The sequence below is a fragment of the Ovis canadensis genome, chromosome 1, assembly GCF_042477335.2.
Source record: "Ovis canadensis isolate MfBH-ARS-UI-01 breed Bighorn chromosome 1, ARS-UI_OviCan_v2, whole genome shotgun sequence".
Lineage (NCBI taxonomy): Eukaryota > Metazoa > Chordata > Mammalia > Artiodactyla > Bovidae > Ovis > Ovis canadensis.
In genome coordinates this window covers 223155072-223181204 of record NC_091245.1, presented here as the reverse complement: position 1 = coordinate 223181204, position 26133 = coordinate 223155072, and the positions used below count along the sequence as shown (strand labels likewise).

General features: G+C 37.5%; 1 protein-coding gene across 2 annotated transcripts in view; it reads right to left on the bottom strand.

Annotated features, from left to right (window-relative positions):
- The window catches only part of ZBBX (zinc finger B-box domain containing), a 121396-nt gene that overhangs the window by 66335 nt on the left and 28928 nt on the right, over positions 1–26133 (bottom strand). For both annotated transcript variants that reach the window (XM_069545381.1, XM_069553256.1), the window contains exon 8: positions 21870–21965. In XM_069545381.1, coding sequence (XP_069401482.1) covers positions 21870–21965 — 96 coding nt within the window. The remainder of the gene's footprint in view (positions 1–21869; positions 21966–26133) is intronic.

The following is a 26133-nucleotide window of genomic DNA, read 5'->3' as shown; positions in this document are numbered from 1 at the left end:
TCCAGTATTCTTCCCTGAAGAATCCCATGGACTGAGGAGCCCCACAGGGGGACTTATAATCCATAGAGTCACAAACAGTCTGGCATGACTGATGCAATTTCACACACACACACACCCCTGATGTTAAGAGCCGACTCACTGCAAAAGACCCTGATGCTAGAAAAGACTGAAGGCAAAAGGAGAAGGGGACAACAGAGGATGAGATGGCTGGATGGCATCACTGACTCAATGCACGTGAGTTCGAGGTAGCTTCAGGAGATGGTGAAGGACAGGGAAGCCTGGCATGTCACAGTCCATGGGGTCACAAAGAGTTGGACACAACTGAGTGATCAAACAACAGCAACACTGAGTATGGTGTTAGCTGTGGATGTGTCATAGATGGCCTTTATTATGTTGAAGCGTACTACTTGTTGTTGTTGTTTAGTCACTAAATCATGTCCGACTCTTTGAGACTCCGTGGACGATAGCCCACCAGTTTCCTCTGTCCATGGGATTTTCCCAGGCAAGAATAATGGAGTGGATAGCCATTCCCCACTTCACAATTTTATTAAATATTTTTTAACATAGATGGACATTGAATATTGTTGGGTGCTTTTCCTGCATCTGCTGAGATGATTATTTGATTTTTATCCTTCATTTCGTTACTGTGTTGTATCATGTTGATTGATTTGAAAATGTTGAATCATTTTTGCAAGCCTGGAATAAACCCCATTCATCATTTTACACGATCTTTTTAATGCATTATATTTGGTTTGCTAATAAATCCTGAAAGATGATGCTGTTGAAGTGCTGCACTCAATATGCCAGCAAATTTGGAAAACTCAGCAATGGCCACAGGACTGGAAGAGGTCGGTTTTCATTCCAATCCCAAAGAAGGGCAATGCCAAAGAATGCTCAAACTATCGCACAATTGCACTCATCTCACACGCTAGTAAAGTAATGCTCAAAAGTCTCCAAGCAAGGCTTCAGCAATACGTGAACCGTGAACTTCCAGATGTTCAAGCTGGTTTTAGAAAAGGCAGAGGAACCAGAGATTAAATTGCCAACATCTGCTGGATCATCAAAAAGGGAAGAGAGTTCCAGAAAAAGATCTATTTCTGCTTTATTGACTATGCCAAAGCCTTTGACTGTGTGGATCCCAAAAAACTGGAAAATTCCAAAAGAGATGGGAATACCAGGACACCTGACCTGCCTCTTGAGAAACCTGTATGCAGGTCAGGAAGCAACAGCTAGAACTGGACATGGAACAACAGACTGGTTCCAAATAGGAAAAGGAGTACATCAAGGCTGTATATTGTCACCCTGCTTATTTAACTTCTATGCAGAGTACATCATGAGAAAAGCTAGGCTGGAAGAAGCACAAGCTAGAATCAAGATTGCCGGGAGAAATATCAATAACCTCAGATATGCAGAAAGTGAAGAGGAACTAAAAAGCCTCTTGATGAAAGTGAGAGAGGAGAGTGAAAAAGTAGGCTTAAAGCTCAACATTCAGAAAACGAAGATCATGGCATCTGGTCTCATCACTTCATGGGAAATAGATGGGGAAACAGTGGAAAGTGTCAGACTTTTTTGGGGGGCTCCAAAATCACTACAGATGGTGATTGCTGCCATGAAATTAAAAGACACTTACTCCTTGGAAGAAAAGTTATGACCAACCTAGATAACATATTCAAAAGCAGAGACATTACTTTGCCAACAAAGGTCCGTCTAGCCAAGGCTATGGTTTTCCCAGTGGTCATGTATGGATGTGAGAGTTGGACTGTGAAGAAAGCGCTGAGTGCCGAAGAATTTGAATTGTGGTGTTGGAGAAGACTCTTGAGAGTCCCTTGGACTGCAAAGAGATCCAATCAGTCCATTCTGAAGGAGATCAGCCCTGGGATTTCTTTGGAAGGAATGATGCTAAAGCTGAAACTCCAGTACTTTGGCCACCTCATGCGAAGAGTTGACTCATTTGAAAAGACTCTGATGCTGGGAGGGATTGGGGGTGGGAGGAGAAGGGGACAGAGGATAAGATGGCTGGATGGCATCATCGACTCGATGGATGTGAGTTTGAGTGACCTCCGGGAGTTGGTGATGGACAGGGAGGTCTGGCGTGCTGCAATTCATGGGATCGCAGAGTCGGACACTACTGAGCGACTGAACTGAACTGAACTGAACTGAATATTTTGTTGTAGATTTTTGCATCTATGTTCATCAGAGATATTGGCCTGTAATTTTATTTTTTGTGTGTTGTTCTTGCTTAGTCTTTGGCATCAAGGTAATGTTGGCCTTGTAAAATAAGCATTCCCTTCTCATAAAATTTTTGGATGAGTTTGAGAAGGAGAGTTATCACATTGTCTTTAAATGTTTGGTAGAATTTCACTTGTGAAGCTGTCTAGGCCTGGACTTTTGTTTTTGAGAGGTTTGATTACTGTTTCAATCCCCTTACTAGTGATTGGTCTGATACAGAGTCCAGTATAGCACAGGTTTTTAGTTTCTCTTACCGGAGCAGCCTCTGGCTACATTTGAGGGTGGGCACTTCTCCACCTTCCCAGCCTCTGCCTCAGGGCCTGCTGATGCCTTGCGGCTGCCACTGTCACTGCTGTTACTAGCATCACCACCAGGGCCACCAGGATACAGGGCCTCCACTGTATCCAAGGTCACCTGGATTGCGGGCACTACCACCGTGGCCAGGGGGAAAAACATGGGTCATGAGCAGCCCCACTGCATCTGGGGTTGTCAGGCTCAAGTGTGCCACTGCCACACATGGGGGAAGGCCAGAATCGCAGGCACCACCATGATTGGAAGGCCCTTTGCCTCCACCATTGCCTGGTTCCCTGGGGGTGCCACAGCAGTTGGGATTCTGAAGTCATGCATTCTGCCTCTCCTGCTGCAGGTGGGCTCTCTGGGGCTGTGGGATCATTTGCCATGGCCAGAGGGCTGGCATCATGAGTACGACCTCTGCTGTTTCATCAGTTCTGCTTCCTCTGTTGTTCCAGTCCATTCACCCTTAGATGGACAGATGTGTGGAACTCTCTGGCATCCTGGCATGTTGGACAGAGGAAGCTTTGTTGTGTTATGGATGTTTTATTAGTAGTACATTGAACGAGAGAGACAAACAGAGCATCATATGCTACCATGATCCTGACATCATTCCAAGAGCAGACTATTTATCATTCAGAAATGAAGTTTTCTTCCTCAACTAACCACAGCAAATTTAAAAACAAAAACAAAACCATGAATTCTGTGTGCTCTAATAATTCCCAGCTTACATCTATGCGAGTTTTGCTTTTTACTGTGTGATCTATATATCAGTAGTATCATTATCATCTGAAAACCTGCTAAAAATATGAAATCTCAGGCCCTACTCAGACTGACTGAATCAAAATCTACAGTTTAATCTGTAATTTGCACATACATTAGGTTTGAGAATCACTGTGTCAGAACACTTATCAGTCAACTGTGTTACAGTCGTTTGAAAATATCTATCTTCTCTTTTGTGATGATGAATCCCTTGATTCCTTGAGAGAGGGGACCATGTAATATCTCTGCTGCCCTGTCCTTCATGCTTTGCAACTAGAACATCATTTGATGCTGACAAGTACTTGAGAAATGGTGGTTGAGTCTAATTTAACTGACTTACTGAGATAAAAATGTCTAAAAATTCCATTTGAACATTCATTTCTATACCCAAGCTACCTAAGTCAAAGTCAATACAGGTAAAATCAATGACACTTTTAATAACAACAGAAAAGGACAAATCATTTACCTCTCTAAGCCTAAATATTTGCACCTGTAAAATGAAGACAGTCTACCTAGGATAGCTGTTGTGAATACTTATCTTTTATATGAAAAACACTTAGCAGAGTGATGGCATAAAACCAGACTTTCAAATGACTGCTGTCTTTTTATAGATCACAATAGCAAATTATTTTTCGGTAAATAAGAAATATAGTTTAAATATCCAGAAAATAGAATTCCTGCCAAATTCAATAGATCTCTGGCTATGGAATAAAGAATAGGTCAGTACATAATTCTACAACCATAAAACAGATACTAAACTGGATAAATTTGTTTAAAAAAAAAAACTATTTCAGAACTCTTGAAATCAACCAAAAGTGAACAAACTGATAAATATTTATTAAAAAAAAAAAAAGAAAACTACTCTGAATTTTCTGAAGTGTAAGGCTTACTTGCAAGGGGTTGCTCCTATCTTAAATGGTCCTTCCCAGGTTTGTCAATTCCTAACTCAAGACTGGCCTTGCGAATAGGGAGTGTGCCTGATACCAGTGGAGGAGAGAGTCTTAAAGTTACATTGGCATTATCAGTGAACTAGAAAATTTGGTTATAAATGAATGAGGAAAACCTATGGCTTAAACAACCTGAGGTTTTGGTCTCAGTTGGGATGAGGAGTGGACCAGGTAAACATTAAATGGGATAAACCTGGAAATGAGAGCTATACAAGGGCTGATTTAAAAATGGAAATCACACACAAAAAGAAGATTCTTGAGTATGACCTATATAAACTAACAATAGATTTGAAACGAAAAATTCAATTAAATTGAAGACCAACCAAGATCAATCAGCTAAATTGAAAAGAAAATGAACACAGTTTTTGAGACTTATGGGACAGCATCAAGCATCCAACATACATTTAGTGGAAATACCAGAGGGAAAGAAATGAACATTAAAAAATAAGAAGAAATGAGGGTCCCAAACTTCTCTTATTCGATGAAAAACTATTACTGCAAAAAATCTACAAAGCTCAACAAGCTTCAAGAAAGGCAAACATAAAGAGATCTACACCAAGACATACCATAATCAAATTATGAAAGCCAAGGACAAACAGAAAAACTTGAAAGGAACAAGAGAAAAAGGACTCATTACATACAAGGGGGCATCAATATGAATAACAAGCTGATTTCACATCTGAAAAAAATGGAGACCCAGAAGGTAGTGAAATGATGTGAAGTCCTGAAAGGAAAAACTGCCAAAGATAATTTTACATTCAGAAAACTGTCCTTTAAAAATGAAGGCAAAAATAAAGACATTCCTCAATAGATAAAGTAAGAGGATCATTCATCTCTAGCATATCAGCCTTACAAGAAATACTAAAGAAAGGTTTTAAGACTGAAAGGTATTAAATCTACCAGAAGAAAGACCGCAACCCAGAAGCATAAATATATGAGTAAATGGAAAAGACGTATTAATTTTTTTAATTTAAATTTGTCTTTTATTGTCTTTCTTTTGAAAGCATAAAATCATATATAGCAACATTATTAACACTGTAATTAACACTATGGACTTACTGATTTTCTGCCGAGCTGTTTCATTAGAAATTTCAATACCTCCTTTTCAGAAATTTATGAAACAGCTAGGCAGAGAATCAGTACTTAGAAAACTTTAATAATCTCAAGTAACTTGACCTAAGTGACTTTTAAAGAAACATCAGATCACAAATTCTTTTCAAGATCATGTGACATATTTTCCAAGACAGACATATGCTCCACATAAAATAAGTATTAAGAAATTCATTAAGAATTGAAATAGAAAGTATGTTCACTGATCTTAACAAAAAAATATAAATCAGGAATAAATAACGGGAAAATCATAAAATATTTAGAAGTTGAACAACCTATTTCTAAATAACCTTTGGATGAAAAGCAAATCACAAGGAAAATTAGAAAACTGACTGGAAATAAAAGCACAACATATCAGAATGTATGGAAAAGCAGTGCTTAGAGTGAAAGTTACAGCTTTCGGTGCTATTTTGGGAAAACAAGAAAGATCTAAAATCAACAATCTAAGCTTCACTTCAAGAAGGTTGAAAAAGAAAAGAAAAAAGTCCAAAAGGAGGTAGAATTCAGAAAATAAGGATCAGAGCAGAATCGAAGAAATAAGAACAACTGCAAAAAATCAATGCAACTAAAATTGGAAAGACTTAAAATTTTTTCAGTTAAATTCAGTCACTCAGTCGTGTCCAACTCTTTGCGATCCCATAGACTGCAGCATGCCAGGCTTTCCTGTCCATCGCCAGCTCTCGGAGTTTGCTCAAACTCATGTCCATCAAGTCGGTGATACCATCCAACCATTTCATCCTCTGTCATACCCTTCTCTTCCTGCCTTCAGTCTTTCCCAGCATCAGGGTTTTTTTCCAATGAGTCAGTTCTTCGCATCAGGTGGCCAAAGTACTGAAGCTTCAGCTTCAGCATCAGTCCTTCCAATGAATATTCAGGACTGATTTCCTTTAGGATTGACTAGTTGGATCTCCTTGCAGTCCAAGGGACTCTCAAGGGTCTTCTCCAACATCACAGTTGGAGATAAATTTATCTTCTCCAACACCAATGTTGGATATAAACTTATAAAAATTTGTAAACCTTTATTAAACTGACCAAGGGGTGGGGTGAGGACAGAGTGAAATACCAATTAACAAATCTATAATGATATAAGAAACATCCCTATAGACTTACCCTAATTTCCAGATTATAGTAGAATTTGAAATATTTATGCCAACAAATGGACAACTTAGATTGAATGGACAAATTCAATGAAAGAAATAAATTACCAAAGCCGACTCGAGAAAAAAAAATAGAATAGAATAATATGGTAAAGAAATTGAATTAGCAATTTAAATTTTCCCATTAAAAAAAGCCCAGACTCAGGTTGCTTCACCTGCAAATTCTATCCAACAGTTAAGGAAGAAATTAAACCAATGCAATAAAAACACTTTTAGAAAACAGAGAAGGAAATACCTGTATTCTGTTCTTTTGGTGGTTTCTTGAAAAGTTAACAAATACCAACCTTAGAACTCAATTATTCCACTCCTAGGTATCTATACAAGAGCAATAAAAATATAAGTCTCTGCAAAGACCTGTACACAAATATCCCTAGCATCATTACTCTAACAGCCAAAAGTCTTTAAAATATCTGTGCCCATCAATTGATGACTGGAGCAAGAAAATATGATACATCAATATAATGGAATATTATTCAGAGTCAGAATGCAATAAACCACTACAATGAACATGTTACCCTGCAAAAGAACCTCAGAAATCTTATGCTAAGTGAAAGAAATCAGACACAAAAGACTGCATAGGAATGATTCCATTTATATGAAATTTCTAGAAAAGACAAATCTAAAGCAACAAAAAACAGACCAGTGGTTTCCAGGGACAAGAAGTGGTAGCAAGAGTTGGTTGCAATAAAAAGACCAGGAAATTTTTGGTGTGATGGAAATTTTCTAAAACTCAATTGTGGTGATTATTACACAGACCTGTAAATTTACTTTAAAAATCATTAAACTGTACATTACAATGTGAATTTCATAGCATATAAATTAAATTTCAACAAAAGGAATTTGAACTAAAAAATAAATCAACAGACAGGAAGCTTCTTTCTTCACTAGGCTGACTATAGCAGAGATTTGCATTAGGGTGAATGCTCAATCTCTTGTCATGTCCCCTTCTATCAGAATTTCTTCCTGACCAATAGCAGTGCTCATCATCACCTGTCGCAGCAAGGAGGTTACAATTACTCAACACATTTCTGCCCTCTGGGCCACGGTTCATTGGACAAGAAATGAGCACCAGGTTGAGCTCATCAAGATTTAGATTTTTTTTTTTAAATTTTAAAATCTTTAATTCTTACATGCGTTCCCAAACATGACCCCCCCCTCCCACCTCCTCCCCACAACATCCCTCTGGGTCATCCCCATGCACCAGCCCCAAGCATGCTGCACCCGACGTCAGACATGGACTGGCGATTCAACTCTTACATGACAGTATACATGTTTAATTTAAATTTATTTATTTTAATTGGAGGCTAATTACTTCACAATATTGTATTGGTTTTGCCATGCATCAACATGAATCTGCCATGGGTGTACACGTGTTCCCAATCCTGAACCCCCCTCCCACCTCCCTCCCCATACCATCCCTCTGGGTCATCCCAGTGCACCAGCCCCAAGCATCATAACCCTGTATGAGAGACAGCAAAAGAGACACAGATGTATAGAACAGTCTTTTGGACTCTGTGGGAGAGGGAGAAGGTGGGATGATTTGGGAGAATGGCATTGAAACTTGTATAATATCATAAAAGATTTAGATTTAAAAATAAAGAAAGCCACATTATTCTCCCTGTCACTGATCCTCAATTATGTATCTTTGTAATTTGTTAATTACAAGAAAAAATTAGAGAAGACACACAAGAAAAAATAATAAAGGTGAAAGAAGGAGTTTGCCTGAGCGTTCAGCAATTTAAAATATCCAGCTCTGGTTCTTATCATGACTGAGCTACATCACCCCTACTCTCATATAAGACATCTGTGAGGTCATTAACAACAAGAAAAAATTCTTTTCTGCCCAAGCTAGTGTAAAGAGACCTAATTAATTCAAGGACCAGTGCTTCCCAACTGAGGCAAGGAGATTTGAAAATATGGGCGGTGTTCTGGGTTTTTGCAATCATTGAGAATATCACTGAGTGCCTCAGTGGCAAAGAATCCACCTGCAGTGTAGGAGACCTGGGTTTGATCCCTGTGTTGAGAAGATCTGCTAGAGAAAGAAATGACAACCCACTCCAGTATTTTTGGCTGGAGAAACCTATGGTCAGAGGAACCTGGCGAGCTACAACCCATAGGGCCTCAAAGAGTCGGACACAACTGAGCAACTGAGAACACAGGTATATCCTGCAGCCTTTTGTCTCTGCTTACAAGGACATATCTAGATTTGCAACACAAAACACATTATCTTCCATTTAATAAGATGACAACTATCATTTTACATAATAAGTAACCAATGAACAAGAATGCAAAGGTTACTGTTATAAAATATTTAAAATAGATAACTATAATATCAAGTGTCATAATGCTATCAGATATCTATTAAGATCTTTTCAAATTTTAAAATTCAAAGATAATTTCATTTCCATCTTTTAAATATGAAAATTTACCTATAGTAGTACTAATAGGTAGCGACAGGAGGCAGAGGAGACTGAAATTGAATAAATTTACCTGTGCAACTTCTCCACATACTAAAAATGTTTAAAAAATCAAACTAAAACAGCCTTCAGGACACATAGTGAATCATATATCTCACCGTAAGACAGAAGCTTAAACTAAAGCCAAAGAATGTGATTTACTGCCAGCATTTCCAGATTCCCCCACATCCTTTGCTACACTCCATGATGGTAAGGATTTCATCTGGTAACTGTTCTAAATTCTTACTTGAACTTTTTTTTCCTCCCGAGAATGATATTATCTTTCAAATTACACTCTAGAAGAATTCATCACTCTGACAATGTATCATTAATCAAAGTAAAGAGGGCTGATAGTTTATAGCATTTTAGGATGGATGGCACCTTATAGAAGTTAAGGTACAAGAGTAAAAGTTTTAGTTTAGTTAGAAAAATGATATACGTTATGTAGTGTCAGTGCTTCAGAACTCTAACTACCAGCATCATCCCAAACACTGGCTCTCCAGCAATAAATATTAATGATCCTGTTGACATAGCCAGGCCTCTTTATATGATCCAGAAGTTCCAGGTCAATGAATTTCACACATGGTTTAGACCTATGTTACTTTCTAAGTTTGAAAAAAAATGTTCAAATTTCTCTTTTCATGGTGCTAACTTTCATTGATTTTCCAGTTCCAAAATTTTAGAAGAGATTTATTGCAACCACAGCCTTGTATTAAAAAATGAAAATTCTAATACTGGCAGAGGAGACGTTATGTCATTTGTATTCTAGGTGGTGCAGAGGTAAAGAATCTGCCTGCCAATGCAGGAGATGCAAGAGAGGCGGGTTTGATCCCTGCATCAGAAAGATCCCCTGGAGGAGGGCGTGGCAACCCACTCCAGTATTCTTGCCTGGGAAATCCCATGGACAGAAGAGTCTGGCAGGCTACAGTCCAGGGGGTCAGAAGAGTCAAGACACGAATGAGCAACTGAGTACAGCGCAATGGAGGCAAATAATAGAGGGAGAGATAGAGGTATACACATACGCAGAAACACAGGGGGAAAAATGTGTTCCAAATGCACAGAACCCAAGAAAACATCATGGTTTCACTGGTTACAAGGATTGTTGAACACAGTTGGAATTCAGATAGCTTTTAATTATAAAAATCACTTCAGGAAGATCCAATTACGCACTAATGGAATTTTTAAAGGGAATATGTGTATGCATACAGGTTTTATTGGCCTTACTTTTTGAGAAAACACGTTTCTCCCACATCGAGAATATTTTTTGAAAGTACAGTTTGTTCTGCTTTCTTTGATGTGAATTACCTCATATGCAATTGGTAAATAGGGGGATGATGTCAATATAACTGTGGAGTTGTATTGATTCTTAAGTTTTCCTTTCCAGCAACATTACTGTTTTGAAGTAATTAGGGGCAAACTGTCTCACAATTAAAGCCAAAATCTTAGCAATATATAAAGACCTTAGGAAAAAAGCTGAAAATCTATAAAAATACCTCCCCACAGTGGGAATACAGACTATTTTAATGACTTTAATGACCATGCATTCCACTAAGTTAAGCTATCTAGAAAGAATGTGAGTGCAGATAAAGAAGTTATAAAGATACTTTCAGACAGTATCTTCTGAAATGAGCTTCCCTTGTGGCTCAACTGGCAAAGAATCTACCTGCAACTGGGAGACCTGGGTTTGGTCATTGGGTTGGGAAGATCCCGTGGAGAAGGGAAAGGCTCCCCACTCTAGTATTCCGGCCTGGAGAATTCCATGGACTGTATGGACCATGGGGTCACAAAGAGTCGGACAAGACTGAGCGACTTTCATTTCACTTTCACTTTCAGACAGTAAAGAATCTGCCCACAATGCAGGAAGACCCAGGTTTGATCCCTGGGTCCGGAAGATCCCCTGAAGAAGGGAATGGCAACCCACTCCAGTATTCTTGCCTGAAGCATTCCATGCAGGCTACAGTCCATGGGGTAGCAAAGAGTCAGACACAATTAATCAGGTAAAGATACTCTCTCTGATTTTAAATAACGGATTAATAAAGGAGACAGCAGTTTGATTCAGAGTTTTCATTTAAGCAAAATGATAACATTAGATGTGAATTGCTACCAGGACCTGTATCACAGAAAAAGAAGCAAAAGTCCTCAAGGTCCGTGCATCAGTGGTTTTATATGGAGAGTTTACTGTTTTTGTTAGGGCTTTGACTACAAAGCCTCATAGGATTTGAATGGCCTTTCCCTAACTCTAATTATATGTGGAGCCCTGTTAGGTAGGTAGGGATTATCCAGAATGGCAAGTTTTTAGAAATCATATATTGTGTTATGGCAGTAATACATGTACACTGAAGAATTATGCTTTAGAGTAAAATATACTTTTTATTAAAAACATCAAAATATTTGCTCAAGGTCTATTTACCCAAAGAAATCTCCTCCACAGATTAATGTGGCTAGCGTATTTCTATTTATATATTGCATTAAATACAGTGCCTGATGATAGTATAAGGATCCTGTTATCTAAAATCAACACTATCAAACCAGACTAAACCTCTCTGAGTCAGGAGCTTTTTTAAAAGGACTACTAACCACATCAAGCAGATAAATTTTCTCAAATTATCATGTATCAATAATAAGATGCAACAAGCCCATTAAATTTCCACCTAGTAAAAATATCTTTGCAAAGTAAAAGTTATTTATAAAAAATGCATAATTATGAACATCCTCACCATTAAAAAGAAATGAAAAAGTTTGAGGTAGATGGTAAATGGGCCCCTGGGCAGGAGAGCTGCTGCTTGTCAAGCAGAGTAAAATTGGAGCTTTGATTTTGCTAGACACTTTAAGGACCAAGTTACTGACAGGAGCTGAGTGCTGCTGAAGTAAAGAGATAAGACGACAACTCCTGAGGTCAAAGAGACCTCCTGGACTGTGTCTGTGCAGAAAGGTTCCTTGAGGGTCAAAAGGGAGGAGGCATCAACCCATAATAGGTAGTCAAACCTCCCACTACCCTCTATGCTGGAATCCATGTTGGCAAAAAGACACGCACTCATGTTGGGGAGTGTCCTAAGAATCTTTCTGCAATGCGGGAAACCCGGGTTTGATCCCTGAGTTGGGAAGATCCCTGAAGAAGGGTATGGCAACCCATTCCAGTATTCTTGCCTGGAGAATCCTGTGGGACAGAGGAGCCTGGAAGGTTACAGTCCATGGATCATGAAAAGTCAGACACAACTGAGTGACTAACATTTTCACTTTTACTTTTTCATGTTGGGGCATATCCTAGAGCAGGTCAGATGTGAGAAGAGAATCCAGATAACTGGCCAAAGGTAAGCAAAGACCTGGAAGAACTGCCCTGTATCAATGATTTAACTGCCTCTTTACTATACTCCTCCTCATTAGGAAAGATGCCCACACCCTTTCTCTCCTGAGGTGTATTTCTGCCTTGCTTCTCTCCTAAATAAACAGTCTTTCTCTGTGAGCTCCCCCCATGTTGTGCTGTGTCTCTAGTAATAAACTTTGTGCCTGTTTTTACAGTTTTTGCCTCCTTGAGAAATTTGTTTTTCAAACAGGGCAAGAAGAGCCAGGGGAACTTTGCTTCTAGCCTCTAGCCCATCGTGGTCTAGTAGCCAAGATTCCGAGTTTTCATTCAGGTTACCCAGATTCAATTCCTGGGCAGGGAACAAAGACCCTGTTGCTGTTTTTCCAAGATCAAGATGAAATTTATCTCCCAGTTTTTTCACATTATTAAAATATATACTCTTTTCTTAAGGAAAACTGTTATTTTACTTTTAATGAATCCATCTTTACAGGTAGTCTTAGTACAAATTTATTCCCTAAAAACAGGCTTTGCCATAGGGTCAATTCCGAATTTTCTATGAAACTTGAAATAAAAGATACCTCAAATACATGGCTTGAGCAAAGTTTTCATCTACTGTTAGGATCAAAAGAAAGAGAGAAAAAGGTCAACTTCAGGCCAGCTAAAAGGTAAAGAAACAAGGAAAGGAATTTCCATTTAGCAGACACCAGAAAGAAGAACAGAGTTTGAATAAAAGTCCCCGTATAAATGTATGTAGAAATAGGAGAAAACTAAATTATCTGCAGGATGAAAGAAAACTGCAGCAGAGGGGCTCACAACAGAATCGTGTTTCAAATCCACTGCTCATCATATTTCTAAAAACAGATATGGAATTTGCATGAGCAGTACAAAAATGTCAGTGGTATAAAGAACTACTTAGCGCAAGCTAGATAGGAATCAAATCCTGAAAGTGTGACATTCATGCGACTGAAGTTTATTGCTTATTCTAGCACTCTTTCAGTATAACTTTAAGTAGAACTTAAAGAACCCTTAGATTTTCCTTTCCTCTAAAGGTCTAATGGAAACCATAGGTTTTATTAATCAAAGATTTATGTATTATTATTCCTCCTTGACACATAAAGACATAATAAAAAATAAGCAAGCACCTGGATACATGCCTCTGATTATAAATGCAATTTACTATTCAATAGACAGTAAATGTCAAATAAAAGTAATCTGGACTCAATATTTAGTACTATAATAAAGTAACATGAAATAAAATACTAAATGCAGTTAAACTATTTAAAATAAGACAATATCGCATCTAAATGTAATTAATAGCACAGAAGATAATATATTTTCAAAAATTTAAAATCACTTGACACTTAAAAAAAAATAACAAAATGTGATCTCAGCCTTTCAAATTTTATTGCAACATTAAAAATTCTATTTAGAGAGCAATCTTAAAAGAGCCAGAATAGCAACAAGAAAACAACGTAGGAAATTCACACCTGCAATCTGCTTTCTATTTGCAGTTTCAATGCCATATAATTATGCACTATATTAATTATCTTAGCAAGTACTATTGTTTTCAACTAATATTATGTGTACAATGCATCCAGATGAGTTAGCTGCTTGCAGCAATTATGCATATTTGAGATACATGAAGAAAAAGTGATTTAATATGCAATACTTTGAAAAACAGGTTTTTAGGCATACTACAGTCCATGGGGTCGCAAGGAGTCAGACATGACTGAGTGACTAACACACTTAGGCATATCAGAATAAACTCACCAATAAATAATAATCAATAATTGTCCACTTGTTTTATTATACATAGTAATACTGTTACCTCACAACTGATTATTTTTATCTCATAAATACAAATGAACATAAAATAGAGTAAAAATTTAAAAATTACTGTAAAATTTATCAGACTCCATGAAAAAACTAAGACAATATAAGTAGTACTTGCAAATTATAAAGACTTTTCAAATAATCAGCATCACTGTGATTGACCAAAGGTTCAGACATATGATTAGACTGATGATTTTTTTAAAACAACACACATTTATTATCTCATGGCTTCCATGGGTCAGAGTCTAAGTCCAGCTTAACTGGATGCTCTGCTCAGGGTCTCAAAAGACAGCAGTCAAGGTGTGGGCCAGGACACATTCATTCCTGAGTCTAGGGTTCTCTTCTGAGCTTACAACGTTGGCAGAATTCAGTTCCTGAGGCTACAGGACTGAGGTTCCATTTTCTGGCTGGCTACTGTCAGCTCCTAGAGGCTGCCCACACTTTGTCACTGGGAGAGGCCTCTCCCAGACCCTCTCACTCCAGGGCAAGTTACACTTCAAGGACAACAAGAGGATCTCTCTGACTTAGGAAGGGCCTTAGTTTCCCTTTTAAGGGCTTTCATCTGACCAAGTCAGGTCCATCCAAAATCAGCTCTCTTTTTGTAACTCAAAATCAACTTATCTGGAACCATAATTATGTTTGCAAAATCCCTTCACCTTTGTCATATTCTATTGGTAAATCATGGGTTCTCAGATCAATGATCTTTATTGTCCTCTCTAATTATGGAGATTAATTATTCTCTGTTTGGATATGGAGGAAGTCTGTATTTCTCTAAAATTTTACCTCACTGTATTTCCACAAAAGTCTTCCAAGATATATATTACTCTAATACTTTTGAAAATGTCCCTCAAACTATCCCTCTTTTGACTCATTAGCATTAATATGCCTTGTTTCCTAGATTCTAAATTTGGATGGTCTAACAATCAACATTGAATTTCTTTAAATACTATATCCTGACTAATAAAACCGAATGTGTGGAGCACCTCCTATGAACAGGATACTTTCATATTTGTTGTCATTAATCTGATCCTCCCAATATTTTTGTAAGTTCCTGAGCTTGCATATATGAGTTTTATCTTACAGATTCTTTTAGCCTAAATATTACAGAAACACTCTCATTTCCCGAGATGGCTTTGGGCCATCACTGCACTAAACCCTCGCACTGCTTCTTTCTTCTCCACTGCATCTGTTACTCTGTCACTTTATTCTGTAATATACTCTCTAAACCACTCATGTTCTTCTAATTCTTCGCTAGTGATAGCAGAAGTCCTACTCTCACTTTTCACACCCCTTTCAAATTTAGTCTCTTCCCTTTCCCTAGCTTTTCTTAGTATGGCATCTAAAAATATCATCATCACAGATACAACTTCACTGAGGTAGAGGGTATTAAAATGTGCCCATATTTAAAACATGCCCTGTATTCTGAAACTGTCTTCACAAAAATCTTTATCAACATTTCTCCAAGGAAGATATAAAATGGCCATGCTTCTGTTGCTGCTGCTGTTGCTTCAGTCATGTCCGACTCTGTGTGACCCCATAGACGGCAGCCCACCAGGCTCCCCCATCCCTGGGATTCTCCAGGCAAGAACACTGGAGTGGGTTGCCATTTCCTTCTCCAATGCATGAAAATGAAAAGTGAAAGTGAAGTCGCTTAGTCGTGTCCGACTCTTCACGACCCCATGGACTGCAGCCCACCAGGCTCCTCCGTCCATGGGGTTTTGCAGGCAAGAGTACTGGAATAGCGTGCTATCACACATGAAAAGATGTTCAACATAATTAGTAATTGGGGGAAATGCAAATGAAAACCACAGTGAGTTACTACTTCAGGCCCACCAGGCTACTAGAATCAAAAAGTCAGATATAAGTGTTGGCTAGGGCATAGAGAAATCAGAACTTCCATACTCGGTTGATAGGAGGATAAAATGGAGCAGTCACTCTCTGGCCATTCCTCAATTAAAGATTAGAGTTATCTTACAACCCAGAAATTCCATACCAGAGATATAGCAATGAGAAATTAAAACATATCCCCACAAAAATTTGTACATAAATATTCACAGCAGCATTATTCATAATGGCCAAAAGGTGGAAATAGCTACATGTCCACCAAATGATGAATGGATAAACAAAATGTGGTATATCCATACAATGGAATGGTATTTGGCCATAAATAAGTGAAGCACTAATACATGCCACAACATGCATAGAACCTGAAAAGCAGCTAGTCATCAAAGACCACACATCCATGAATATACTAAAATCCATTGAATTGCAAACTTCACATGGAGCTGTAGAGTATGCGAGTACTTCTTAATAAAAACTTTTTAAAAAATTCTTGTCAGTGATGTCTATATATGTGTCCTTTATTTATCTTTTGGGTATAACATCATTCCGTTCTCTGAAATTTCAGTTAATCAAACACTTAATTGACCACCCTTCCTGGAGTCTACCTGAGTAAACTAAACTTTCAGACTCAACAGGTTGTCATCAAACCACTCTTGGCAACAGCCTGCTCAGAAGATTAAGGACAGGAACAACAGTTTGCCCATGAGATGGTATCAGCTGTATTTTTTGGTGGGAGTCTTGCAACAGCTCACGCAGAAGTACCACTCAGAGAGGTGAGGGACAGACCTCTCATTCTGACGGTCCTGAAGCCTTCGGTTACATAGCTCCCCACACTGCACTGGGACAGCTGTGGCTTACCTCAGGTATTAATAACTACGGCCCTCCTGTTAGGGGCACTCTGCCACCCCAGAGTCATTTTACGAATATATGGTCTAGAAACATAGTTGATATTAAGACTTTTATCTGTTTCCCAGGGCAGGGGGGCGGGGGGAGAGCTAGAAAGGTAACTAAAGGTCAAATCTCAAACACAAGAGGAAAGGCTTTTCTTAACCCTTCACCAACATAATTTACTAATGTACCATGTAATTAATTATGCAATTTTTGGTTTTCAAAATTGAGAGAAAAAGAAACTGTGCCACTTAAAATGTAGTCTTAAATTATTTCATGAGCTTGATTGTATCCATCAGGATTTATTCATGTTTTCTTTCATTCATTCAAAAATGTGATTTTTACATGCCAGCTATGATGTTAAGCACTAAGAATACAGTGATGAACAAGACAGAAATAGTTCCTCTCCTTAGAAGATCTGAAATTCATCAGAAGATATAGAGGAGAAAATGGTCAATAAGAAAAGTTTTAAAAATCCTTTGACAGAAGTTCAAAATTATATGGAATTATTCATATTTAAGAAGGAAAAGAAAAACTGAGCTAATACTCAGTTGTTTATATATATATATTCTAAATATTTTATTTTTTTCTTTTGTATAGTGCTAACTATAGTTATAAATAGCAAATTTATATATTGCTATATAATGTCAAGATATTGACATTACCTGGACTTTAATTTGAGGGAACATGTACTCCCCATCCTTCTATTTCTATTCTTGTCTGTGAGACTTTGGGAAGAAAAAGAGAGCATGCTCGCCTCTGCCTATCCTGGTTTCTCCAAGGGCTGCCTGCCCTGAGAAAGATCTTTTCCAATCTAGACCTCCACTAAGGGTTTTTGCTGGGTGAATCCTGCTGTGCCACCTCCCCTGGTGGCACAGTGGTAGAGAATCCGCCTGCCAATAGAGACCTAGGTTCAATCCCGGGGTGGAGACGATCCCCTGGAGGAGGAAATGGCAACACACTCCAGTAATGTTGCCTGAAGAATCCCATGGACACAAGAGCCAGGTGGGCTATATTCCATGGGGTCACAAAGAGTAGGGCTTAGAGACTGAGCCTGCCCTGCCAAAGGGAAATGTCTACAATATGAGGGCTGGGGAGAAGGGACAAAAAGTTAAATTCAGGAAGCATCAGTAAGCTGAATTTATCCAAACACCTATGCTACAACCACTAATTCTGATTGTATCAATAACAGAACTGATATTGTGATTTATACCTTCTGACTCTAGTACCTATTTCTCAATTGGTTTAAAGTCTGGAAAGTGAGGAAAGAGATGTGATATATTGCTCTTCAAAAATTTCAATACATTCTAAAATTGGCCAACAAGCATCTATAATCTGACTCTACATTACATAGTGTCACAGATCAGGTTCACCAAGAAACAAATTCTGAGATTTACCTGCCTGACTTCTAATGGGGTGTGCTCTGAGAATGATGCCTGTGGGCTGTGGGAGAGTAGAGATAGCAGAACTGGGCAAAGAGGAAAGCCGAATTGGATGCAATTGTCAACTCCCAAAGAGGAGCTGTAATAGTCCATCTGAGTTGTCCTCAACTGAGGCAATGGGTTTCTGAGAATTTGTGCCCTAACCTAAATCAGATATTTGACCAGAGGATGGGCTGCCTCCAGAAACGGAGTGTAAACTTGGAGGTGGCAGTTTTCTTTGTGTGAAAGTCACTCAGTCGTGTCCAACTCTTGGAGACCCCAAGGACTATACAGTCTATGGAATTCTCCAGGCCAGAATACTGGCATGGGTAGCCTTTCCCTTCTCCAGAGAATCTTCCCAACCCAAGGATCAAACCCAGGTCTCCCTCACTGAAGGTGGATTCTTTACAAGCTGAACCACAAGAGAAGCTCAGCAGTTCTCTTTGGGCATAGGCAATTCCTGGGAAGAAACTCTGCTATGATCTACCTGTAGACAGCATTCCAGGAGGTTAGGGAAGTGAGTTTCTCAGTTCTAAAGAGGAGGATCTGGGTGTCACAACATAGCATCTACAGTATGTCTGCACATAGCATTTAAAATCGGTACCTTAAGATCATCAAGCAAGTAACCATGTTATTATCTAAATGACTAGCTATGGTCGAAAAATACTGTATTATTCTAAACGTTAACAAATAATGACAAATGTGAATCTGAAAGCTGATACTAGTCACTGTCAAACGAAAGAAAACACTCTACCACTAAGTCAGAAAACATATAGTATTCTGATGATAACTGAGGTTCTGCCTGGTAATTATTCTCCTGTAAGTATGTTCAAATGAACAAATATTCCCACTTATAATCCATATTTATATAGGCATACCCTATCTTGCAGATAAAAAGGATGAACATAAATGCTTCATACTAGAAAACATGGAAATTCTACTTCAATTATCTCTTGTCTCATTACTAACCAAGTCTCTTCCCAAGGTTTCTCCTCCAGTTAAGAAAATCTCCATTCCAATTTTTTAAATATACATACCAGAGTATAGTCCTGATTTACTCAATCCAGCCTCCCTTTGTGCATGTCATACTTCAAAATGGAATGCCTTTCATCTGTTTTGCCCCCTATTTTCCTTTATTTCTAATTAACCTTGTTCTCTTCTGCTTGATCTTTTGTTGTTAAAAGGAAATACAAATTCCTGATATATTAAGACCTTATTTTTCACCATGTGAGGCTTTCCCAGTAGAAAAAAATCTTTCATTTCAACCTTTATTGTTGAAAATTTATTCTAAATATAGAAGTAGAATTTTCATCCTCAGTAGCTCTATGCATTTACACATTATTTTGCAGATAATTAACTATTTCACAGAGGTTTGGACAAGGTAAAAAATAAATAAACTTGTGCTGAAATCACTTCTAAGGATAAATCAATTGTAAATCAAAAGACAGACCCTTTGAAATTAATTTATTCAACATGGAAATGGTAGTAGTTTGCCTTCGGTATTTTTTAGGGATTTATCTCTTAAATGAAACAAGATATGCCAGAACAAAATGGACCCTACTGACTGTGAACTTTGTAAAGACTCACTGATCTGTAGGATGGGGTTGAAATGGTTTACAACACTCAAAACAGGTCATTCTTAAATGCCAGCATAGGTTAAATAATATAAAGTACAGGGGCCATTAGCCTAGAATGCTCGCTTTTTATATAGTATTGCTTAATATTCAGATATATGCTCAGATTAGGTATGAATTCAACATCAATGAAAAAAATATCATTACTTCTTTTTCTTTGTGTCCACAATATGTATATTTTTTAATTAAGATACAGTTGCTGTGCAATAGTATGTGAATTACAGGTGACCAAAAAGAGTCTCATGACTTTTACCAAAAATGGTGAAGAACTAAAAATACTATGGCTGATCAATATGACTAAACCACCAAGCAGAAAGAGATATATACACACTGCTTAACATTGACCATCAGGTCAACATATAACAGCATCAAGAACATTACCTTAACGCACAGGGAAGAATGATGGAAACAAGGAGAAAATAAAGCAAGATGACAGAAATAAAATCGAAGGACTAAACAATGTACAGAAATAGTAAGAAAATGACAGATAGTCAATGGGACGATTGATTAAAGGCAAGAAGGGCTTCCCGGGTGGCGCTAGTGGTAAAGAATCTGCCTGCCAACGCAGGAGACACAAGAGACAAGATGGGGGATTGATTCCTGGGTCAGGAAGATTCCCTGGAGGAGAAAAAGGCAACGCAGCCCAGTATTCTTGCCTGAAAAATCCCATGGACAGAGGAGCCTGGCGGGTTTTAGTCCATAGGGTCACAAAGAGCTGGACATGACTGAGGACTGAACTGAAGTGAACTGATAACTCAGTACAGATAGCACAGCGCCTAAATTTACTGACCGACAATTAGGGAAATATGCTGAATAAATCGCTGAATGGAAAAGTCTACTGTGAATTCACAGTGGGGTGATTATACTCCTTACCCTCACAGTGGAGTGCCTTTAGTTAAATTATGTATGATTAACTATTACACTCACTTTTATGTACATTCATTTTAATTTCCTATAACTGTCCAGTAGTATGATACTTCCTGCGGCAGGGGAATAGACAGTGGATTTTTGTTTTCCCTCTATCACTTCTACCAGAAGGCTCTAAACGCAAAAGTAAATGAGTAACTGACTTTGGTAAATACTGATAAAAGGAAGGTCAGTGTTATGCTTTGTGCCTGTTATGACTCGGGTCTTCAGCATCTGTGAGAGCTACTGATATTTATATATGTTGAACAACATGTAATGATTGAAGTCTACCAGTGACCTTTCCAAATATAGACACAGTCATAAAATATACAAGATAATATTAAATCCCTTAACCCCAAGGTCCTGGGTTCTCAGTTTTATCTCCAGGTCCTTAGGAGCAGGATCCTAGTAGTGTAGGGTCACTGCTTAGCACTGACTCTGTACAATAAGTGAAATCTATGACAAACCAGTGCATCATCAAATGTATCTGGCATAAAATGTTAAGTCTATATTTAGCCATATTTATTGTTTAAGTATTAGAAACTTAAAGCCATCTGACAGGGTTTGAGTTTAAGCATTAAAAAAAATGATTACATGAGGATAATAAATGCTGGTGACATGTAGGAGGAAAAGTAAAAACATGAGAAATAAGCTTATTTAAACAACAATGAAGGAAGACAAATAAAAGACTATTTTTTAAATAAACATGAGAAGAAAGCAAGAGATTTCTATTTATAAACTAGATAGAAATAATACTTAAAACAAATCATGTGTTCATTGGAAACCACAATAGAAAAAAATATTGTCTAAGTTTTAAATGTCAAGTTCACAGTTAGAATGCCTAATGTAAAAATTCTAATCAAGCTAAGTGTTTCAGGAGCTATATTAAAGAACAGTTTAAACAGCAAAATAAAATCCAGATTACCGTTGTCAAGTAATTTTAAGTTACATGTAAAGATTGTACATAATAGAATTTTAGAAATTAATGCAAATCATCCTAAATTCTAGATAATTAAACAGGTCTTAAATGTCTTCTTGTTGAAACATTTTATAAACACACTACAAGTAGAGCGTTTTAAGATGGCATACCTGCAGAAGAGTTGTTCTATGGAGTTTTAGTGCCCCCTTCTGGTGGATTTTAGCAAAGCATCCTGAGCAATAATCTTCTCCACATTCAAGGCATACCTTAAAAGATATTGAAAAATCATACAGTCTCATAAAATATGACTTTGAGAAAACATATGTATAAAGAACTCATTGCTTATTTATCCAATTACATACCAAGAAATTGAGAAGCCCAAGAAAATAGGACAACATTTGTGCCAGTTAAGATGTAACTGAGAAAAATTAACTTGAAAACTTTAACTATTCTCATGACAAAATAAATATAACAGCTGCAAGTAGGCTTCAGTGCTAGTTGCATGTATGTATGTACAATTTTTAAAACCCAGCAACCTCAGATCAAATTTCTTAACCTGGTAAAAATTTGTTATCTGTGTCAAAACTACTTCATTATGAGTTCTTATATCTTTCTGTATGGATTTACATGACATCATTTGTTTCAAAGGATGCATATATTATTTGTCTCCAAAAATCCCCACAGACTTCTTTGAATGGCACTGCTTCACTGGTGATTCTCAAAATGTGATTTTTAAAAGCATACTTAGAAGATTCCTCAAAGGAAAAAAAAGTACAAGAAAAAACATGTCAGCAATGCTTATGCCTGACGGAATGATTATGCACAAATGTGTATTTGTCTAGCAAATGCTATATGCTGTTAAAATGTAATTTTTTTATTTGTGGACAAGTTGGAAAATGTGATATACTTCTACCTATGATGGTGCTGAGCAAGAGTGAAAGTGAAGAAAGGAAATGAAATTTTTACTGCAAGAGTAATTACTACTGTGTAGATGTACAGGCACCCCAACACCTCTTACAGTATGATAAAAATAGTGCAAATGGCTAATAGCCCTCATTTCCTTGAGTTTGGCCTAGGTTGAGAATAACTGACAGCACAAATAAGAAAGCGCGAGAGTTGGAGACAGTCAGGAAGCCTGTGTCAAGAAGCTCACACTCCCTTCAGCTTTCTCTCATTGCCTCCGCCTTTAGGATGCCCACCAATCTGCTCCCCTCCTTCTTCTCTCATTGTATCAGGGTACAATAAGCATAAAGCAGCTGGAGCAGCCTGGGGAGCGACACATCAGCGTCTTCTGCCTCGTTCGGCTCAGTGGGAGCCTGACGTGCAGTTCAGCGGTGACGCTTCTCAAACCATGTGTATGAATCTCCTGGGAATTAGCTACAGTGCACACTCTGGTTTGGGAAGTCTGAACAGGATTGAGATCCTGCATTCTAACAAGCTCCCAGGTGATGTCCACCAGCTGTTGGATGCAGACCACACAGTGAGTAAAAAGGGGTTAGAGTGTATGGATGAAAAAAAGTAGACTAAACTTAGGAGAAGGTGAGAGGTTAAATTAGGAGCTTGGTACTAACAGATACACACTGCCATATATAAAATAGATAACCAACAAAGATCTACTGTATAGACAGAGAATTATACTCAGTATTTTTAATAACCTATAAAGGGAAAAAATCTGAAAAAAAATATATATACATATATAACTAAATATATATATATATATTTAACTAAATCATTTTGCTGTATACCTGAAACTAACACAACATTGTAAATCAACTATACCTCAATGAAAAATAAATAAAATAAAACTCAAAAGGAGTCCATTAATTTTTTTAAAATTGTATTGCAAATTCCCATATGATGATGCAGTTATCTACAATAATGTAGCCATGTTTATTAAACATGAACTGGTTAGGAAAACTACCCAAAAAGTGTTAAAAGTGTAACTAATTTTATGTAACTAAAATGAAACCAAAAAGGAAGAGTCGAATCAAATAACAATATTCACAGCATTCGGGGAGCACTTACTCATTGTTCTAAGGGCTTCATGTGTTCCATCTCATTTAATTCTAACAAGAACCCCATAAGGTTGGCATGACCACTGTACCTCCATTGTGAAGATGAGGCAACAAAGGAATATAATGATTGAGAATTTGTCCAATCATACAGCTAATGGGGCCAGGATTTCAACCCCAGGGTCTGACTTAAAACTTAAACTCTTACCCATATCCACATTACTAATGATTCATCATTGACCATTGGTTGCAGTACTAATCATTTATGGGAAACCTTGATAAAATGCAATAAGATAAATCCAATATGTAAAATGATGGCATGGTCTAGTATTTATCAAAATTCAAGTGCATTTGTCAAAAGTGTGATTATAGCTACACAAAATTGGACTTATAATTTTAGTGGAAGAAAAATAAGTACTATCCCCGGTACAGGAAATGGTTATAGCTTGTCAACTCTTGTTTCAATAGCTATAGTCTCAAATAAATGAAGATACAAACAACTAAATACATAATTTTTAAGTACAAAATTAAAAGCTATAATTTCACATACACATATGGAAGTAGTATTGTATTAATGGTTTCAAAATGTATTCTACAACATACCAGCTGATATTTTAATGACTGTCTCATAAATATTGGGCACCATTTTTGCAATGTAATATAGACGACTGAGTGTCAGTCTGAGGATACAGTGAAAGTGAAGTTGCTCAATCATGTCCAACTCTTTGCGACCCCATGGACTGTAGCCTGCCAGGCTCCTCCACCCATGGGATTTTCTAGGCAAGAGTACTTGACTGAGTTGCCATTTCCTTCTCCGGGGATCTTCCCAACTCAGGGATCAAACCCGGGTCTCCTGCATTGCAAGCAGACTCTTCACCATCTGAGCCACAAGGGAAGCCTTGAGCATACAATTCTAGGCCAAATATTTGCTAACAATAGATTTTTCATGAAAGTAACCAAAGGGATATTGTACTGGAAGATCAAAGCTGGAGTCACAGAGCAAGCTTATATATTTTGTTATAAAAGCATATTTGGATTTAAAAAAATGGATTTAATGGATTTAAAATAATGGATTTAAATCCATAATGGATTTAAAAATGGGGGAAAATGACCAACAACTGGAAAATCTTTTTAGGCAGTTTGTATAGCTGGCAAAGACACAGATAAGGACTTCATTCCACCACAGATGATTCATCAATGATGGAATACCCAAGTGCAGTTCTAGCATATCACTTTTTAATTTGATCAAGGCTGGGTCAGTTATGCTATGACTTCAGAGTCCATCTAAGTTTAATTAAATTATCCACATTTGTCAAATTAATAAGTAATTTTCAACTATCCATTTCCCTTTTGCCATAAAGAAACAGCCAAAAGCCTCTGGAATTTCTTTTCAAAATAAGAAATCTGCAAATTGAGGGGTTTATTTTTACCACCAATATATATGAAGACAATACATATATAATGTGCCAACAAAAAAGGCATACAATTTACTACCTTCTCTTAATGTGCTAGGCACAATGCTAAATACTTCACATGCATTAACCATTATCTTCAATAACTCTGAGGTCTAGACTACTGTTATCCATTTTATCCCATTTTACAAATGAGAAAACAGAAATATAAAAGAATTAAGTCATTTGCTAAAGGTCACAGAGCTAACAACAGGTAAAGTTGAAATGCCAACCTCCAAAAGGCAAGCTCTTAATCGCTACCTCCCATCCCTATATGATCTTCCCTGATGAAGGTCATGCCATAAGATAGAGAGAGATTGACTCTGATTATCCAATCAGCATGACCATCTAGAATGATGGAAGCTAAGAACATAAGGTAACCTTAGAATTCAACACTACAGAGTTCATTACATTTGCCAAGCTTGAAAATTTAAAAAAAAAAATAATAATAATAATAATGTTGTGCTTTAAAAAGTATGATGGGATGTTATTTTCATTTAAAACAAACAATATCCTTTCTTAAGCTAGAGCCTAAATCCTGGCTTCTATTTAGAGCAGTTTTCAGGCAGATCAGTGTTGTAATCACTGTACACTGTCACCCTCATCTGCTTCCCAGCCAAAGCAGGTGCCATGTATACTGTCCGAAATGTCCTTTGCTTGCTTTTCCTTCTCCCTGGAAAAACAGATTTTTTATTTCCAAGTCAAGTCTTATCTACATGTGCCATTTTTTTCAGATTCCATGGTCTTTATACAGTGTTCAACATAGAAAAGGAGTCATAAGAAATATTGACTCATAGCTCCTAAGCCAAATGATTTTCAGATCATGAACAGTGGATTCAAACGATTCAGTGCTGCCCTTAAGTCCCTTTTAGCTTTCATATTTCAAGCTTCAGGAATATTAGCACTGGCTTATATTTTCTAAACATTTCTGGGTAGGTATAACTTTCTAAAATTCCTCAAATTATTGTCCA